General features: G+C 41.1%; 1 protein-coding gene across 2 annotated transcripts in view; it reads left to right on the forward strand.

The window, feature by feature from the left end:
* Positions 1–11,872, forward strand: part of PBRM1 (polybromo 1) — a 51,262-nt gene extending 39,390 nt beyond the window's left edge. For both annotated transcript variants that reach the window (XM_010143039.1, XM_010143038.1), the window contains 4 exons: positions 6,997–7,152; positions 9,514–9,584; positions 10,817–11,033; positions 11,367–11,872. In XM_010143039.1, coding sequence (XP_010141341.1) covers positions 6,997–7,152; positions 9,514–9,584; positions 10,817–11,033; positions 11,367–11,539 — 617 coding nt within the window. In that variant the 3' untranslated portion in view covers positions 11,540–11,872. The remainder of the gene's footprint in view (positions 1–6,996; positions 7,153–9,513; positions 9,585–10,816; positions 11,034–11,366) is intronic.
* The last annotated feature ends 5,004 nt before the right edge of the window (positions 11,873–16,876 follow it).

Raw genomic sequence — 16,876 nt, forward strand, 5'->3', positions numbered from 1 at the left:
CTGCCCCCTGATACTGGTCATTGTGTTTCAACTTTATTTGATTAAAATAAAATATAATTGATCCTTAACAGCAGGCCCTTACCTAAGCAAAATACATTGGCTTAACATCCATATTTATTACTCTCGTTGTTAATGTCAACGCTTCCACTATAAACCATTTTTTTTAATCAACTGTTGCTGTTTTATTGGAAGAAAGTACTACTTTGGATAGGAAAGTTTCAACACCCTGAAAGTCGTCGCCCAATTAAGTTATAACTTTGTTTTTTTAAAAAATAAATTTGATAGGTTTTCTTTATACTGATAACTTAAAGGCAGCTTTGATCTTCAAAGCAGAAGTTTGCATGCTATCCCTTTCCACTCCCAGCCACCTCAGGCCTTTCTGAATTTGCAGTAGTACCTCTCTGCGATTCTGGAGAGTAAAACAGCACCACTTGGCTACGTGCAAGTTTTCTTTGCAAATGCTGTGAAGGGAAATGGTAGTGCTCTTTCTTTGTGAAAGTACTATGGACTTTTTTCCTGTTGTAGTTTCCTTTTACACTCTTCTAGGTGCACATGATACCTTTTTATTGACAGATCCTTCCTTACAGCCCAACTGCTAAGCTAGGACTAGGACAGCTAGTATGTCATCACTTCCTAGCTTAGAGCAGCTTGAGTCCTCCACTTCTGCAGGAAGACATAGCTGCAAGGTAATGGTAGCAACAGTGTCTGTCCACTGTGTTCATGAATGTTTTTATTGTAATCCTCTTCTCAGTTAAAGGTTTCCAGAGCTTTGGGGTTTTGGGCTGCTTTTTCTCTGACTTAGTTTCCGCCCAAAACTAGACTTTATTTGTTTTCAGGGGATTGGGATGGGGTTAGAAAGCATCCAAACTGTGTTTGCTTACCATGTGTGAAAGGAAAGAAACTCCTCTCCTTCCACTGTGACAAGTTAAAATTCCCGTGCTCTCTAGTGTGGACGTGCACCAGGGAGCAGGGAACAGACATGGTTTGACACCTCAGTGAAAAAGTGCCTCTCCATGTGCTGGTGAAAAGTAGTTTGCGTTTTAGATCCATTCTGACCCACTGAAACTTTCATTTGATATATGTGCAGGGTAACAGATTTTTTGGTAATAGATGAGCAAAGAACAGGCTGCGCTGGAAAAGCCTGCATGGCTAACTGCACTGTGAAAACTCCTCAAAATACAGCAAAATAACACATGGGATTGAGGTAGAGACCTGTTGTAGGGAAAAGCTCTATTCGAAGTAGATCGTCTCTTTCCTGTCTCTTGAGATGTGTTGGAAATGTCTGCATGATCTCAGGTCCTGGCCTAAACAATTTGGGTTTAGTGTTGAGTAATGAAGGCTGAACTTTTAGGGACCTGCTACAGTTCCCTTTGGCAGTGTCGTTTCATCTGTTAGTTCCGTGGCTGTCAAGGTATGGATAGAGGCTAGATAATACTCAAGTACTGTCCTACATCAGGTTCCTCTTCAAAGCTCAGCACTCTGAAGTATGATAAAGCTGGACACTTAACAGTGATTTCTCATTCATCAGAGTGTCTCCAGAACTTCTGCTTTTATCTGACCATTTTTTTTAGCTGGCTAAAAGTAGGTGAGGTCCAAACAGCTGCTTCATCTTTTTCCCAAATGCTTGGTCTGCTTTGAAGAAGTTTATCTAATTTTTCTGGTTCAGGATCTACTTTTATATGTCTTATGTTTTTTGTGCTCAATCACGTATAAGTTCCCTATAGTAAACCCAGGAGTTTCTGTGCGTCGTCATCTCTTCCTGAAATGACAGAAGTGAAAAGAAGGAAGGAAATACCTTTGAAAATAAACTGGTCTTTCAGTGTATAGAAGTAGTGCTAGAAGCTGCACAAACATGTACTACAGGAGACAGAATGTGTGACAGACATTAGAAGTCACACTAGAGAAAACAAGTAACGCTGGCAGGATGCATAACAATCTCCTTGATGAACTTCTTCTTAGCCTTTGTTTGACAGAGGACCTTGATTGCTGGTTTAGTGACAATTTTCATCTTTCACCAACTGCAAGGGGACTTCTAGCCCCGCATTCACTGTTACTAAAATTCGCTGGAGATGTATGCTGCATTCGTTTATTCTATGTGGTTCCTCATTGCATTCAGTCAGGTACAACGTTCAGAGTAAGCAAAACAGCGACTTGCATGCCCCCGAAGCGCCTTGAGTGGGCATTCTCTGTTTTTTTTATTTGCTTGGGTTTTGTTTTTTCTTTTTGCTTCCCATGACCCTTTGCCCTTCCCTTAATATAAATTTGTCCTCTGGTCAGATTCCCCTGCAGTAGATCTTTTGTTCTTGCAGTCACAGTGAGAAACTTGATTGAGATAATGACCAGATTCATCGTACAAAGGACACACATGACCTCCAGTGAGCAGCACAATGTGAGTTAGACATCTTCAGAAAAAAAAAAAAAGTAATAGCTCGAAGGGGACCAAATGGGGAAAATGACAGAAAGAGGCAGAGAAAAATATTTTTGGTTCATGAAACTGCTGCTTGTTATGTTCCAAGCACTATGGGTCTGTCTGCACTAGGGAAACTTTGCAAATGCTTCCCAACTTTGCCACCACTTTTCAGCTGCATCAGGAGTGAAATATATGGGGAGCCCAAGAATAAATGGGCCACTGGCTGGCACTGCTGTCTGCTGTTTGCATCTCACTTTAGGGCAAGTCCGGTAGACATGGTGCTTAAAATTCCCGCAGCAGCTGGGAGTGAACCTATGTGAGAGCTGCAACTGGTTCAGCTGAGCCAGCGGTGTCAAAGGAGGGAACGTTTTGCCATGTTTTCCTAGTGCAGATTGAGCCTAGTGCTGAACTGCTGCTTCATGTTGGTAACACTGGTGTTATTATCAAATTTGTTCTTTGACTTTAAAAATTTTTTTTGTATTTATTTATTTTTTAGAAAGAGAGAAAACTTTGTGGAATATTTTTTATGAAAGGTTCTCTAAAAGTCTTAGCTGCAGCCACATGAAATCAAATCATATGCTGTATAAAAAGATTCATCTGTTCTACTTTTATATTTGACTAAACTATGCCAGTGTTTGACTAGTCCTTTTTAATGAACAGATAATATTTTGAAATTCTGGGTTACAAAACAGAACTGAAAATCTAAAATGCTTTTACAGAGCGGGCAGCTAAAGTTGCTGAGCAGCAGGAGAGAGAGCGAGCAGCACAGCAGCAGAATTCCTCCCCCCGGGCAGGCACTCCTGTCGGGGCTCTTATGGGGGTGGTGCCGCCACCAACACCAATGGGAATGCTCAATCAGCAGTTGACACCCGTTGCAGGTAAAACGTAGGAGCTACGACCATTTTTTCCTCATCCACTATATCAACCCCCTTCATAACTCTGAACACTCTCTTGGGTCACTTTGTTCTTAGGGAAGAAAAAGCTCAACCTCTTCAGTCTTTCTTCGTAATGAATATACTTAACTGCAGCAGTAGCCTGGTAGTTCCACACTACTTGCTTCAGTAGTGAGTAACCTGTTGAAAACGCAGGGAAGAAGGGTCCTCCTTGTGCAGTAGTCCTGTTCTGTTTGTGTGCAGTTGTGTTTATGCACTCTGCTTTGCCGAGTTCACGTTTAGCCCTGCTATGGCAAGAGGGGAGTGAGCTAAATACTCTTCTAGTGCATGCAGCATCAGTGGAAGTGGTAAAGAAGGGGGCTTTTTTTGTTTTGTTTTGTTTTTTTTAAGGAAGGTGAGAGGCAAACCAAAACCAAACGAGATTTTAAATTGAAGGAAAAGCTTTACAGAATTGCCGATGAGACACTGGTAAGCAGAGCAGACTAGGATCTAGAGCCATTGCAGAAACAAATACAAAATGCTAACATTGATGGTTTTATCAGGTGATTTTTCAGATTAGAATTGAGCTTGGAGAACTCTTCCACAAGGTCCCTGTTGCTGGGTGTTGCGCTTGTTACCAGTTGTAATCCGACTGGAGTTCATAGGGAGTATGCTCGGAGGAAGTATTTTCAGGATCAGATGTGAAGACAGTGTAGTCCACCGGAGATTCTTGTATGGGAATCAGACACACGTCGGTGAGAAAATGAATTAGGTATGACCTGACAGGTTCTTTTCCTTCCCCCGTTTCTAATTAAAATAATTGGATTACTTCAGTCAAGCTCGAAATAGTGCCGAGTAGGTAAAAACAAGTATTTGGAGGGCTTTTGTTTTGAGTTTTGGGGTATTTTTAACTTTTCCTTAAGGTATTCTAATTATTCCATTTATTCTTTTGTCATTTTTCTTTCCCATCTCACAGGCTGTGGCCATATTTAGAGCTGACAGCCTGAAACATTTTTCATCATGGTCTCTAAATCCCTTTTCAGTAAATAGACTGCATGGATGTTTAAACTGAAGGCACGTTTCTTACTTGGTTCATGATCTCCAGATTACATAGCATTTGTTTATCCTGAGTTGGATTTTTCTTTTGTTTTTTTCACTTTGTTCTTGATAATATTCCTCTGAACCATCTGCAGTTGGTGTGTGTTTGTGTGTGTGTACACATCTATACATATATTAAAGAAAAAAAAGGAGTTTCTTCAGTGCTGAGCTCTGCTTCAATCTAGAATACGCAGAGATGTCATCCTCTTGTGGTTGTGTTTTCTTGGTTTGGTTCTTGGGGTTTTTTGGCATTGAGTTCTTTTCCAGTTTTTTGGAGGTAAATGTTGAAGGGCAGTAGTTCTTACTATTAACGCTTCCTTAAAATGTGCATTCTGCGAACTACACATGCTAACTTATTTGCTGCGGCAGCCCCCTCAGAAACAAACCTGTATTTAAGACCATCATCTTATTCAAGGGGTTTGACGTTCAAGTCTCTTCACTTTGGCATTGTGAAATAATTCCTTAAAGTAAATGATCAAGTGGATCTTTTAAAACTATTTTTGTGGCCCATTTGAAAAACGATCTTTCATCGTTTGGTTTCCACAGGTCTTGCTTAAGAGTATCTTGTTCTCTTGAGACCTCTTTCACATCCTCCTCCATCATTCGACTGCTTTGCTCTAGTTCAGAGAACTTCTCCGTCACAGAAGTTCATAGAATTTCTTTATTGCCCGCAGGTCCAAGAAATCTGGATGCCTTCTGAGATGCGTTTCTCTTAATGTGCAGTGCTCTTTGTTTCTTGTGAATTTAGAGATTAGAAAAGTTCATTTAATCTTACATTAACAATTAATTTGAAAGACATGATAAACCACAGCAGTGGGAGCTGGAAAGAGTTTGGCTGTTCACTAGTTTAACGTCCAAGTGGTAACTCGTACATGGGATATGAAAGTGGTTGTTCTTAGAACCTTGTGATGAGCTACAGGAACTGATTTTCCATAGAGATTTGACAACTAATGATAGAGCCAGTTGTTGAGTGGGTGTTTTACTTGGAAATGCACAGGTGTCCTTTCCTGATAAGTATGGGTTTGTTTCACTGGAGCTGGGTTGGTTTGTTTTAAAGCTTCAGAAGTGTAAGTGCATTAAAGACACGATTGCAGCTTGGGGTACACTGGGAGTACCAGGCAGTAGCTAAAGTGAAAGCCCTTTATTTCTAGGGATGCTTTTGTTTGTCTTTTTTTTTTTTACTTTTTCCATTAGAAATATGAATATCACTATGTTAATAAAGAGGTACTGGTGAGCTTCCAGATCTTTGAAGTAGGTTCCCAAGACCTATTTAATAACGGTCAATCTAGCTGTCCTGTGGAAAATGAAGGTTTGAGGGAGATCAGTTATTTTCTCATTGTTTGCTCCATGTAAAGCTTTTGAAATTTCAGGTTTCTCACTGTTGTAACTCTTCCTGAGGAAGTGACAAATTCAGCTTGTATTTTGGAGCTGCTCAGCCCGTTGCAGTCCTGAGTTTGTCACGGCTCGGTTTTCAGTCAGAGCTGGTGTGAGTTTGTGTCCAGTCTTATTCCAGAAATCCCTGTTCTGAAAGTTCCTTTTATGAGTTACTGGGAGAGTAGCAAAGACTCCGTGGGTGGTTTCTTGGAACAGACTATAGAAGCCCCGGCTATTTTGCCTTTCTAAACCTACCTCATCTCTTTAGACCTGGTTCTGTCCTCTGTCTTCTTTTCATTGCCTTTCCAACGCTTTCCTTGGTTACCTGACAAACATCCATTTAAATTTAACAGCCCAGGAAACAGGCGAGGGGCAAGCAAGTTACGTTCCAGCACCTAATGAACATTGTGTAGGTTCACCTCACGGATAGCAGCAAGCCTGAGCCGAAACCAGAATAAGTTCTAAATAGTCTTCCCTCACATACAGAAAACTGAACTGTGAACAGCAGCACAATACCGTCTTCATCGTATCATTGATTTTCCTGTAAAGACACCTTGAAAACACTGTCAGAGGAATTCTGTGAGGGGCTGCAGGTGCTCCGTGTCAGTCCTCCTACCTCAGTTCAATGCTGTGAGTGTAAGTCACTGCAGCCCAGCACATCCAGTGATGTCAGGTTTAAAATCTGAGTCACTTCCTCAGTTTATGCTCTAGGTGGTTTAATAAAAATCACCCCTGTCACTGCTGTTAGCTTTAAGTATGTGAATGTTGTGCATTAGTTTTGCATACGCACTGCAGAAAAAGGTGCAGGTGTTTCTTTTTGTTCCAGTTGGGTTTGGTCTCCGAGCTGGCCCTCACAGCAGGGCTGTACGTGGAGCTTGTGTAGTCAGTGTTGTGTTTGTAATATGTATGCAGATGGCAGAGCTTTAAGCTGTATTAAAATTGCTTGCGTTAGTAACATTTAATTGTGGCTGGATTTATTCCTTGTGTTAACATATCTGAATATTCAGCATTCGTTGTCCCATGAGAAACATACAAATACGCTAAATACTAATTCATCAAAAGTATAGTGTTTCATATTTATAACTTTATTTTTAATTTTTGTTCATTTTTGCAATATACTAATTGTAGTATTGTCTTGCTGTACTAAAGGTGCTTTTTTTTTTTTTGGATAGTGCATGTCTTACTGTGTAGATCATATTGCATGTTATTGATGCATGTTTGAAATTTGTTGTGTCCTTCAAGGCATGATAAGTGGCTATCCACCGGTGCTGCCACCTTTGCAGGGCCCAGTTGATGGCATTGTTAGCATGGGCAGCATGCAGCCACTTCACCCAGGGGTGCCCCCACCCCACCAACTTCCGCCAGGTATGCCAGGCATCCCAGGCATCCCACCACCGGGTAAGAATGTCATCCTCATTCGCTCCTTATTTCATTTTCATGTACTTGCCGTTTAACCAGGTGTTACAGAAATGATCTGCAGCTTGGTTTGGTCATAGCTTTTCTTTCTGAACATTGCAGGTTTGTTGAGCTGCAGCGCAGACAATGCACTACTGAATATATGCAAAATGTTGACAGAACAGCATGTCCAGTAAACCAGCCGGGAAAGGTTACTGGAGAAATGTGCTACTGCTCCAGCGGTAGCTTTGCTCCAGCCAAAAAACTTGACAATTGTGCAGGAGTTTCAGAGGTGTGAAGAGCTGAAATCAGCCTATTCGTATCTTTATGTCACTTGACGAGCGTCCTTCCACTCCTTTTGTATTTGAAGTGGGATTATAAATGAAATGCTCTCATTCCACGCTGGGCTCTTTTTCAGCCTGTTAATGTTTATCAGTAGTCAGACTGCACTTAAATGAACCCGGTCATGTCAGAGCCCTTGTCCATTGGGGCGCTGACATGTGTAACTGTAAAACAGTGCTCAGAGTAAACCTTGTTGATAAAACATAGAAACAGTGAGGTGAACTCACTTTACTATTGTGGCCAAATTTTGAACTGATTTTTGAGAGCATATCTACTACATGTTTGCTATTCTTCTGCCACAATTTTGATGAAACGTGAGGCTGAATGAAACACAAACATTTTTCCAGTGCTAATGCCGTTAATATTTTCCTATTACGGAGAAAAACATTCATCTGCCCTCTTGTGCTGTTTTCTGCTGATTCTTTCAGTTTTTACCTCTGATAACTCATGTGCCTGTTGAAAAGATGCGCATCCCCAGCAGTTAAACAAGCTGTGGACAAAACTCATCTTGTTTGGCTCCCCGTACTCCACTTGCAACTGTGCTTATCAGAAACTCTTTTAAGACTTTAATCTGTATGTAAATTGGTTTGGGGGTTTTTTTGTTTGTTTGTTTGCTCGAGTTTTTAAAAAGATCCATCGGTACTGGGTGTGCCACTTGCAGCTTCGCTGGTGTGTAAGATTCACCATAATGTCACGTAGAGGGAGTAGGAAACAGCTGTGTGTCTGTGAGCCTGTCCCCGACTCCGAGGCGTTGACATGTAGCACACGTCAGCAACATACAGATGTTTGGGAGGTGAATTCAGGACAATGCATTTCTTTGAAGAATTTTTCCGACTGGAGAAGCGGGCTCTGTGTGTGGTGTCTAAAACTTGAGGGGATATGGGTTAGGGGAGAAAACCATGCCTGAGAATGGAGGACTATGGGTGAAGTGGTGCTGAACGGGGCTGGGTGGGCTAAGGGTGAAGCCATGCTCTGATGCCAGAAAGGTGAGGGTGCCCTCCTCCAGACCTCTTCGCTTTCTACCAAAAAAACCTCCATGTGTGCCATAGTCCACAGCTTGTATTATCAGTGGTTTTTCTGACTTGCTGTTAGTACAGATGCGTTTAAAACGGGGGCCGTAATCAAATGGAGAACGCATTCAAAATGTGCTTCAGTGTGCACAATGCAGTGGCACGTCTTTTGATCACTGGCACAGAAATCTGCATGCAGATTAAACCCTTGGGAAGAACGCAGTTTGCAGCTTTTCCAGTGAATGAATATGAGAAGTAGCATAAACAGAAAGAAAAGCAGCAGCATGCTTAACTTTTGTTTTTTCAGACCAAAGCATCTGTATGCAAAACATCAGGAACCGCATGACATTCACTTAGATTTGTAAATTTTTTGTATGAAAGACTGTTTTCTGCTACACTCTGTACAATAGAGAAAAGCCTCAATGTGTTTGAGGGGAAAAATAAGAGGTTTTATTTTTTGAAATTTATTTCAAGTGTTCATCAGTATCATATAATAAGACTATTTAAGCTATATTAGTGAGATCTAATAGAACTTGTGCAATGGCTTGGATTTCCTCCTGCTGTGAATGTATTTTATAAAACTGAACACAAGGAAATGTTAAATGTTGGTAAAGCAAATCAGCATTTCCTTTCTTAGAAGGATTCCAGGTAGATCTTGACTAGCCAGAGGTGTATGTTATAAATGAGAAGATTTAGTCAGGCAATCACTAAATAACGAGAAAAAAAACTTGAAAACTGAAAATTACTCAATTTGAATTTCCTTAGTGAAATTAATTCAACAGGCCACATATCAATGTTTAGTAGTTATCATGTTAGCCTTTTTTGTTTTTCTCTTTTTATTCAGAAACTTCAAAAGTGTTTATTGGGGGAGAGGGAATATTTGAGTGTTGTACGTCTGCTTAAAATAACTGTGCGCAGTGATATCAAAGTATAAATTCTTACTACAGAAGACCAAAGATGTATTTGTCACTGCTCTGAAATAAGACTAATTATTTTATATTTTGGAATATAGGTGTTATAGGCCAAAATGTGTCCCCCATGGTAGGCACTCCAGCACCCGGAGCAAGTCCTTTTGGACAGCAGGTGAGTCATTTTTGCATTATTTATGCAAATAGCATAATTAGCATTTGAATTAGCATTTGAACAACATCTCAGTTAAGACATGTAGGGATTCACATAGCCTTCCCAGAGAGAACAAACCACGTGAACACCCCAGTTGATATCTTGCACTCAGGAGCGTAGGTCTGCATTTATTTGTTGAATTGTTTGTTTGACTCATTAGGTTCTGCCCAGTGGGATAACTTCTGCAGTATAAGCAAAACAGTGTTTTGTTTTGTTTTCCTTCCACTAAACTAAGACAAGTCATTTCAACACACCATTAAATTGCTGATAATTTAGGTTTTGCATGCTTCAGTGATGCAGAGAGGACAGTGTCCCTTTCTCAGTCGTTGATGAGTGGGTAAAGACTGTTTTGTTTGGTCCCATGTTTCACAAACTGACAAAGCAGATAATCATTGGCAGTTCAGGATTTGTGAATTTGGATAGCAGTGATGATCAAGTGTTCCTTCTCAGTGATTAATAGAGATGAAGTGTTCAGCACATTTCCAATTTTATTGACTTAAATGTTTGCATCATAAAGGGAAACGTGATCTTGGCTGTAGGATGTAAAGAAAACCAGAAGCTGAGTGAGAAAGTACCGAAGTGTATATGTCATGCCATTGACTTATTCCAGACCACAGGATATCTATGTTAAGAGTTCTGCTACGTAATCACGATGGTGGGAATTCTGTGGGACTGGGGGTTTTTAAATTACTTGGGTTTGGGGGTTTTTTTGTGTGTGTGTGTGCTTGCAGTTGTGCCTGACAGCGATTAACATTTATTCTGAGGAAGTATCCCAGTCATCCAGAGATCAGGGCCAATTTGGATTAGATGTTTTAGAGATAAACCCTGCGCTTCACAGACCACGTGGTTTTGGATCAATTTAGAGAAGGCATGAAATGAAAAGGAAGCAAAAGGAGTAATTAATGTTAATAGGAGAGAAGAGAGATGGTGATAGTAATCAGGGTATTTTTACGTAGATTAGAAATACAAATGATGTCTGTTAAATGCGAATGTCGTGATTTGTTTGCACTTCCTCTCTCTGTGCATCTCGGTCACCCCAGTGGAAGCCCTGGCTGAAGTAGGTGTTTTCTTTCGCCTTTGCTCACAACCTTTTTCTGAAGCTTCATTGTATGAGGATGACCTGGTGCATAGGTGTGAAGCAGCTTCCCTGCAGTTCCCCCATATGTGATCTCTCCATCGCTTTGTCATTGCAGATAGGAATCCTTGGCCCGCCAGGACAGCAGGCACCCCCTCCATATCCCGGCCAGAGCCCCGCGAGTCAGCCAGTTATGCAGCAGCCCACAACTCCCATGTTTGTCTCCCCTCCACCAAAGACACAGAGGCTTCTTCATTCTGAAGCCTACCTGAAATATATTGAGGGGCTTAGTGCTGAATCAAATAGCATTAGCAAGTGGGACCAGACCCTTGCAGGTAAGGCTTTTGATACAGAGAGGGATGTTTCCAGACAGAACATGCTTCTTCATAACCATTAGTATTTTTTGCTGTTATGGAAAAAGCTAAATAAATATGACGCTTACTAAATAAAATGTACACATACAAGTAATTGTTAAAAACAATTCAACAGACTGGGAATATATGTGAGCAGGCTAATGCCATCCATGTTGTGTAAATCTAAGAATCAATTGTATGGGCTTAAATACTAGGGGTGGAAGTTATACTGTAGAATTATATTCCCCTTTTTCTGGAAAAATTGTGGTGAATATCAAAGCCAGTAGGTAATTGGACCATTTCTTGACCTTCCAGCACGAAGACGAGATGTCCACTTATCAAAAGAACAAGAGAGCCGACTCCCTTCCCACTGGTTGAAAAGTAAAGGGGCTCATACCACAATGGCCGATGCATTATGGCGTCTGCGAGACTTAATGCTCCGAGACACCCTCAATATCCGTCAGGCGTACAACATAGAAAATGTTTAGTCACATAATTGCTTCTTTCTTTGATACCGGCATATAAGGAGTTTTGTGGAACAATAGCTGTTTTAGTTACTGGGTGGGAAGAGATAACCAACAATAATTTGTATTGCATTTTACTGTACATTGCAAGACCATTTTTATATAAGGACACTTTTAATAAGCATATTTCACTTTTTGTTATATTAAGTTGACTTTATCAAATACACGGATTTTTGCATATGTTTCCTTTGTTTGAAAGGCGATTTCATAATTGGTTAAGTGTAGTCAAGGGTTCATCTTTCTTATACTTTATTGCTGAGAATCTGATGCCATTGTTTTTCTATAAAAGAAGAAAAAAGAAAACAAAGTACTTACAGATTGATACAGTGGAATGTGAAATTAGTCATAGTTTACATCTTAGAAGAACGTGTGTACATGTGCTTGTGTGTGCTAGGCACTTCCGGCAGGAATCTCGCTTGGATGTGAACAGGGAGGATCTCTTAGAAGAAGCTGGAGGTAAGATGTGCATTGACACTAGGAAAGAGCGACATTTCAGGTCAATGCCGAGGCAGCTGAGCGGGCCACAGCAACCGTGGACGTGCTAGTGTGGACGGGACAAGGGTGTCTTGACTGCTGATGTTGTCCAATCCAGTCCAGGTATTTAATTGTGTAGCCAGGGCCATTGTGATCCTAAATCAGTAACAGAATACATGTGCTGGCATGTCCTTAGAAGGTGAAATGTTTCATCTACCATGACCTGCTTTGGGGGTTCTGTGATGTCCCTAACACTGAGCAGTGGGAAGGGGAAGCTTCCTCCCTGAGCAATCTGTGCGCCTGTGGGAGAGGCATGCAGAACTTCAAAGCATTCCAGTCTTGGAAGGTAAGTTAAGGAGAAAAGCTGGTTTGTTAGTGAAGTAACGTGGTGGTTTTGAATTTATTCTGTTAATGATTGGGCATTGTAAGACTTCTTTGTGTGCTTTCTTTAAGTGTATTGGTCCACCTTAATGAAAGGTTTGCAATGCAAAATTTGACAGTTAAATGAACCTTAAAGTAAAATACTGCTGCATGGTATGTGTAAGTTCAGCATACCTTGTACGTTGGAGAAATAGCGTACTTTCCTTGCAGCCTTCAGAGGGTTTAGAGGGTTTTTTTCCTTTGTTTTTTAGCTAAACAGACTCTTGCCAAATTTCAAGGTTGTAACTGCCTTCTGCTAAAGACTTACCTGTCCTCATAACTAACCAACCTTTTGGACTGCAAAGTTGTTTGTTTAAAGCCAAATCCTTTCATGTATTTAATTTTAGAAAAAGAATTAATGCTTTTGGATTGCATTGAGTAACTGGGAAAGCTGCATTAATTTGAAAACTTTGGCAGGAACGTGGCCACTGCAACTCAGTCCAAGAGAACTGATTTACTGATACGCTTCATGTTACTGCTACACAAGTTCATCATGTGGAAATGTTTTTTAAAGTCTAATAGAACAGAACATTTTTATTTGGATACATTTGGCAGAAGGTTAAATATTTGAGTACTTCTGGCAGAAGGTTAATTTTTTTTCTTCAAATACTGGGTATATTGGATTCCATTTTGCTGATGTATTTAATACTGATGAGGGAAGTGACATGTTCAAGTATAAACTGCTATTTAATTTTACTGGCTAATTCCTCTCCCTCTCCTATTGCAACCCGCCCGTCATTGCACAGAAAACCATGGAATTATAAATAGGCACTTAAGGACAGTTTAGGTCAGACGTGCAGCGGGTGTGAAGAGAATGGAGCTAAGCCACATATAGGAAAATGTTGAACTCTTCAAGTAGCACACCTATGGTACAGAAATTCTTTACTGTCCTTTGTAAATGACCAAGTTTATTTAATAAAGCAGAAACGGAATAGTCTTAGACCACTCCCATATATACAGTATCACTTTAAAATGTATTTAAATTACTAGAGCCTTTGCAATTTTTAGCCACAAAGATGGGGCGTTGAAGCGAATCAGGCAGCAAATCCTCTTTTCTGAATATTCAGAACTCTCATGGGTTGTACTAATACACCACCAGATTCTCCTACTTCTCAGCATTGACAAAAATTACACCAAAGAACCTGGGATGGATTTTAGTTAAGTTATTGTTTTATTTATTTTCTTTTGAGGACTGGATGGGACTCCCTTTGGAGCCTGTATAACTCGATGTATAATTTATCTGAAGGTCAGTGATGAGCGGACTTGCAGCACTGACTCTCTCCTGCCCGAGCAGCTGGAGTCGTACTTTCACTGTTCTTTCTGGCCCAGGAGCAAGAGATTGGAAGTGCAAACAAAACCTGGGTCCTCCCGCAAGGCAGTGCAGAGCACTACCGCTAAGCCACTGGGCTGGCCCTAATCAATTATTTTAAGTTTTGCTTATTTATTTCAAAATCATGTCTCTATATATTGGAGGCATTTCAGTCGATTGCAGTACAGTTTAGGATATAATGGCTACAGTCTAGAATTCAAAACCAGCAAAAGAAACTGTTTTCTGACTCTGGTTTAAAAGAAAAAAAAAGACATGTCTGTCTGTCTTTCTCTCTCTTTGTGGGTGTTTGAAGCCCTCATTTGTTTTCCACTGCCGTTCATTGTACTGGCGTAAACAAAACTTTCATATTAAAATAAAAGTATGTATGGGAAATGGTTGGTTTCTGTGCGAGTGGAAAATAGATTAATCTAGGACTGGTATTTCATAAACCAGTTGGAGACAACTAATAATTATTTGTTCCCTTCCTCAGTCCTTCCCTTCCATGAGAAAATTTACTGTTTGTGTAAAAATCCCAAATGTTGATGTTGGTGACTTTTTTTTTTTCCCAGCATATGTTTTTGGACCTGGTTAATCCATGCTTGGCTTTTCATTAGATCTTGTACCCCTGAAGGTTAAGCTACTAACCAGGTTTATAACATGTATGTACCATCACTTTGTTTACCTGAATCTTTTTAATTTGAATAAAAATAGTTTGCAAAGTGTTTTGGATTAACCAGGTTTGAGCGTCCCATCCAGACTTTGTTAGGATTTTATTTCAAGTAATTCTGCCTCTTGCTGGTCCAAATTTCATCAAGTCCTGGGTATGTGCGTGCTTGTGTGTGGGTAAAGAATCCTTTCTATATTGTCCTGTGTATTTCAAGACATGCCTGGTAGTTGGTAAGAACAGTGATGCTGGTTGAAAATTGAGCCATAAGGAGCGTGAACAGTAAACCTTGAAAAATACGTGATGCATTGGGAAGAAGCTGAGTGGAGATGGTAAGATTCAGTCAGACCCATTTGACCCTACATTAATTGCTTTGAAAATAAACAGCAAGCCTTAATTTCATAGTGGAAGCTAACGTAGTTCAGGACTCTCTTTTATGTAGCTGTATAATAAAGAAAATTAGAACCGTAATATGAAAAAAAGCATCTTTTACATAATAAAACTAAAAATCAGAATAGAAATTTTCTTCAGTGCCACAAACAGGAAGAAAAATTGAGACCTCTCAAGTCTTAAGGTGCCTGTGACATGCAGTTTACAAAGAGCTATTTAACCAGCCAGGACAGATAGCGTTGTATTGAATCATCACGTATCATATCTTGAACATGCCTGTCCTGCCAGCTTTACAGAACTTCCACCTTTCTTACCTTTGATGGTGAGTGGTGCAGTTGCACCGAGGAGACCGATTCAAATCATCCTCCACATCTTGTTTGCTCAGTCTGAGATACCGAAGATCTGCCATAGCTGTACGTAGCCCCCTCTCGACTGCAAATGCACGGAATTGGAGTGCTGCTTCAAAATGGCCGAGTGCTCGGAACATCAAGTAAGAAATGGGACCCGATTCATTGATATATGTGAAATTTTCTGATTTATAAATTAAACCTCATATTCCTTTTTCCTTACTTCATTTTCCAGCAAGTCAAATTTGACCGTCACACAAAAACAAAAGGACAGCTGCTGCAGTGCAGTAGATCTGGATAAAGAGAATCCCAGCCTCTGTCAGGCCTCGGAGACACAGTGGTCTGCTGCAGTCGGTCCTTCCTGCGCCAAGAGAGATCAGAAACCCAGTGCAGAAGTCTGGCCAAGCAGATTATCATCTGCTAAAGGAGGCAGCAGGAGAGACACGAAAAGAAATGCAGAAGAATGCACTGAACTGCCCAGCAGAACCAGTAACCGGTGTGGCTCAGCTCAGGTTAAGCAAAACACGATGAAAGCCTTGGACAAAAATGGTGAAGGATGGTCGATTCTTCATGAAGTCTGTGCAGCCATCTCTACAGGGAGCGACCAAATTCCATTTCCACTGGATAATTTTTGGGAAGACTATAATTAATGCTCATGCTTGGCATGAAGCACCAACATCCAGTAACAACTTCAGGAAATTCCTCAGGACCAGTCATCCCAGCAGTGCCTGCTGCAGATTTTTGCACCTTTCCAGGAAGGAATTGGGGCTGCCCATAACCAGAGTACAAGTACAGTTTTGTATCTGTGTATGGAATCCAAAGTGAAGATGGTAAAAGTTTTGTTCCAGGGAAGAATTCACCAATACATAACAGACGACTGTTTTTTCATTTTTCTACTCTTGAAAAGCTGGGAGAAAACACTGTTGCACCCCCATGCCAGGGAGAACAGGCTGGGCACAAAACATGATGCTTCCCTTACCAGAACTTTTTTTCAGTACTTCCCTGGCTCCCCACAGGTCTTTCAGCAGGCAGCATCCTTGGGTGCACAACAGGAGGAGAATGATCAATGAACAGACCCTTTCTTTGCACAAAACCATTCTGCGCCAGCGGTGAAATTGTCCCTTCTCTGGTACCGGGGTGGTGAGCAGCATTGCTCAGTATCTACATTGGCCTGACTTGGACAATTTGGAAAGCTCTCAGCAGAAATGCTGAGGAATTCTCAGAATCCGCTGCGGCTGCTGCAAAGTGAACGCTTGAGACCACTGTTCATAGAGGCCGAGCTGTGTTCTGGGCTGACACCAGATTAACTCCCTGAAGAAGGAACAGACGTCCTCGACCCCAGACCTGGCAAGGGCTCAGCAGCACTTTGAATGAAAGCTGTGTCCCTGGCTTGTTCCCACAGCGTGTAACAGCAGCGGGGTGTTCCCAGTGCCGGCCCAAGCTCCGAGCTGAAGGAGAGTTCCTGCTTCCTCCCCATTGCCCACCACCACAGCAGACGGATGGGGGAAGCTGGAGGAGGGGAAGGAAATGAGAGCCAGAAAAAAGATGGGGAAGGCGGAGAGTGAAGAACGAGGAGTCATCAAGGATAAACCTGAGAAACCAAGTGAAGTCTTGGTTGTTGAAGACTGGGTGTAGGTTGAATCAAAACTAAATCCCCAGGTGTGATCCGTTCTGGAATGGGCTGGCACTGGGGTATT

Source organism: Buceros rhinoceros, unplaced genomic scaffold (genome assembly GCF_000710305.1).
Source record: "Buceros rhinoceros silvestris isolate BGI_N320 unplaced genomic scaffold, ASM71030v1 scaffold35239, whole genome shotgun sequence".
Taxonomy (NCBI): domain Eukaryota; kingdom Metazoa; phylum Chordata; class Aves; order Bucerotiformes; family Bucerotidae; genus Buceros; species Buceros rhinoceros.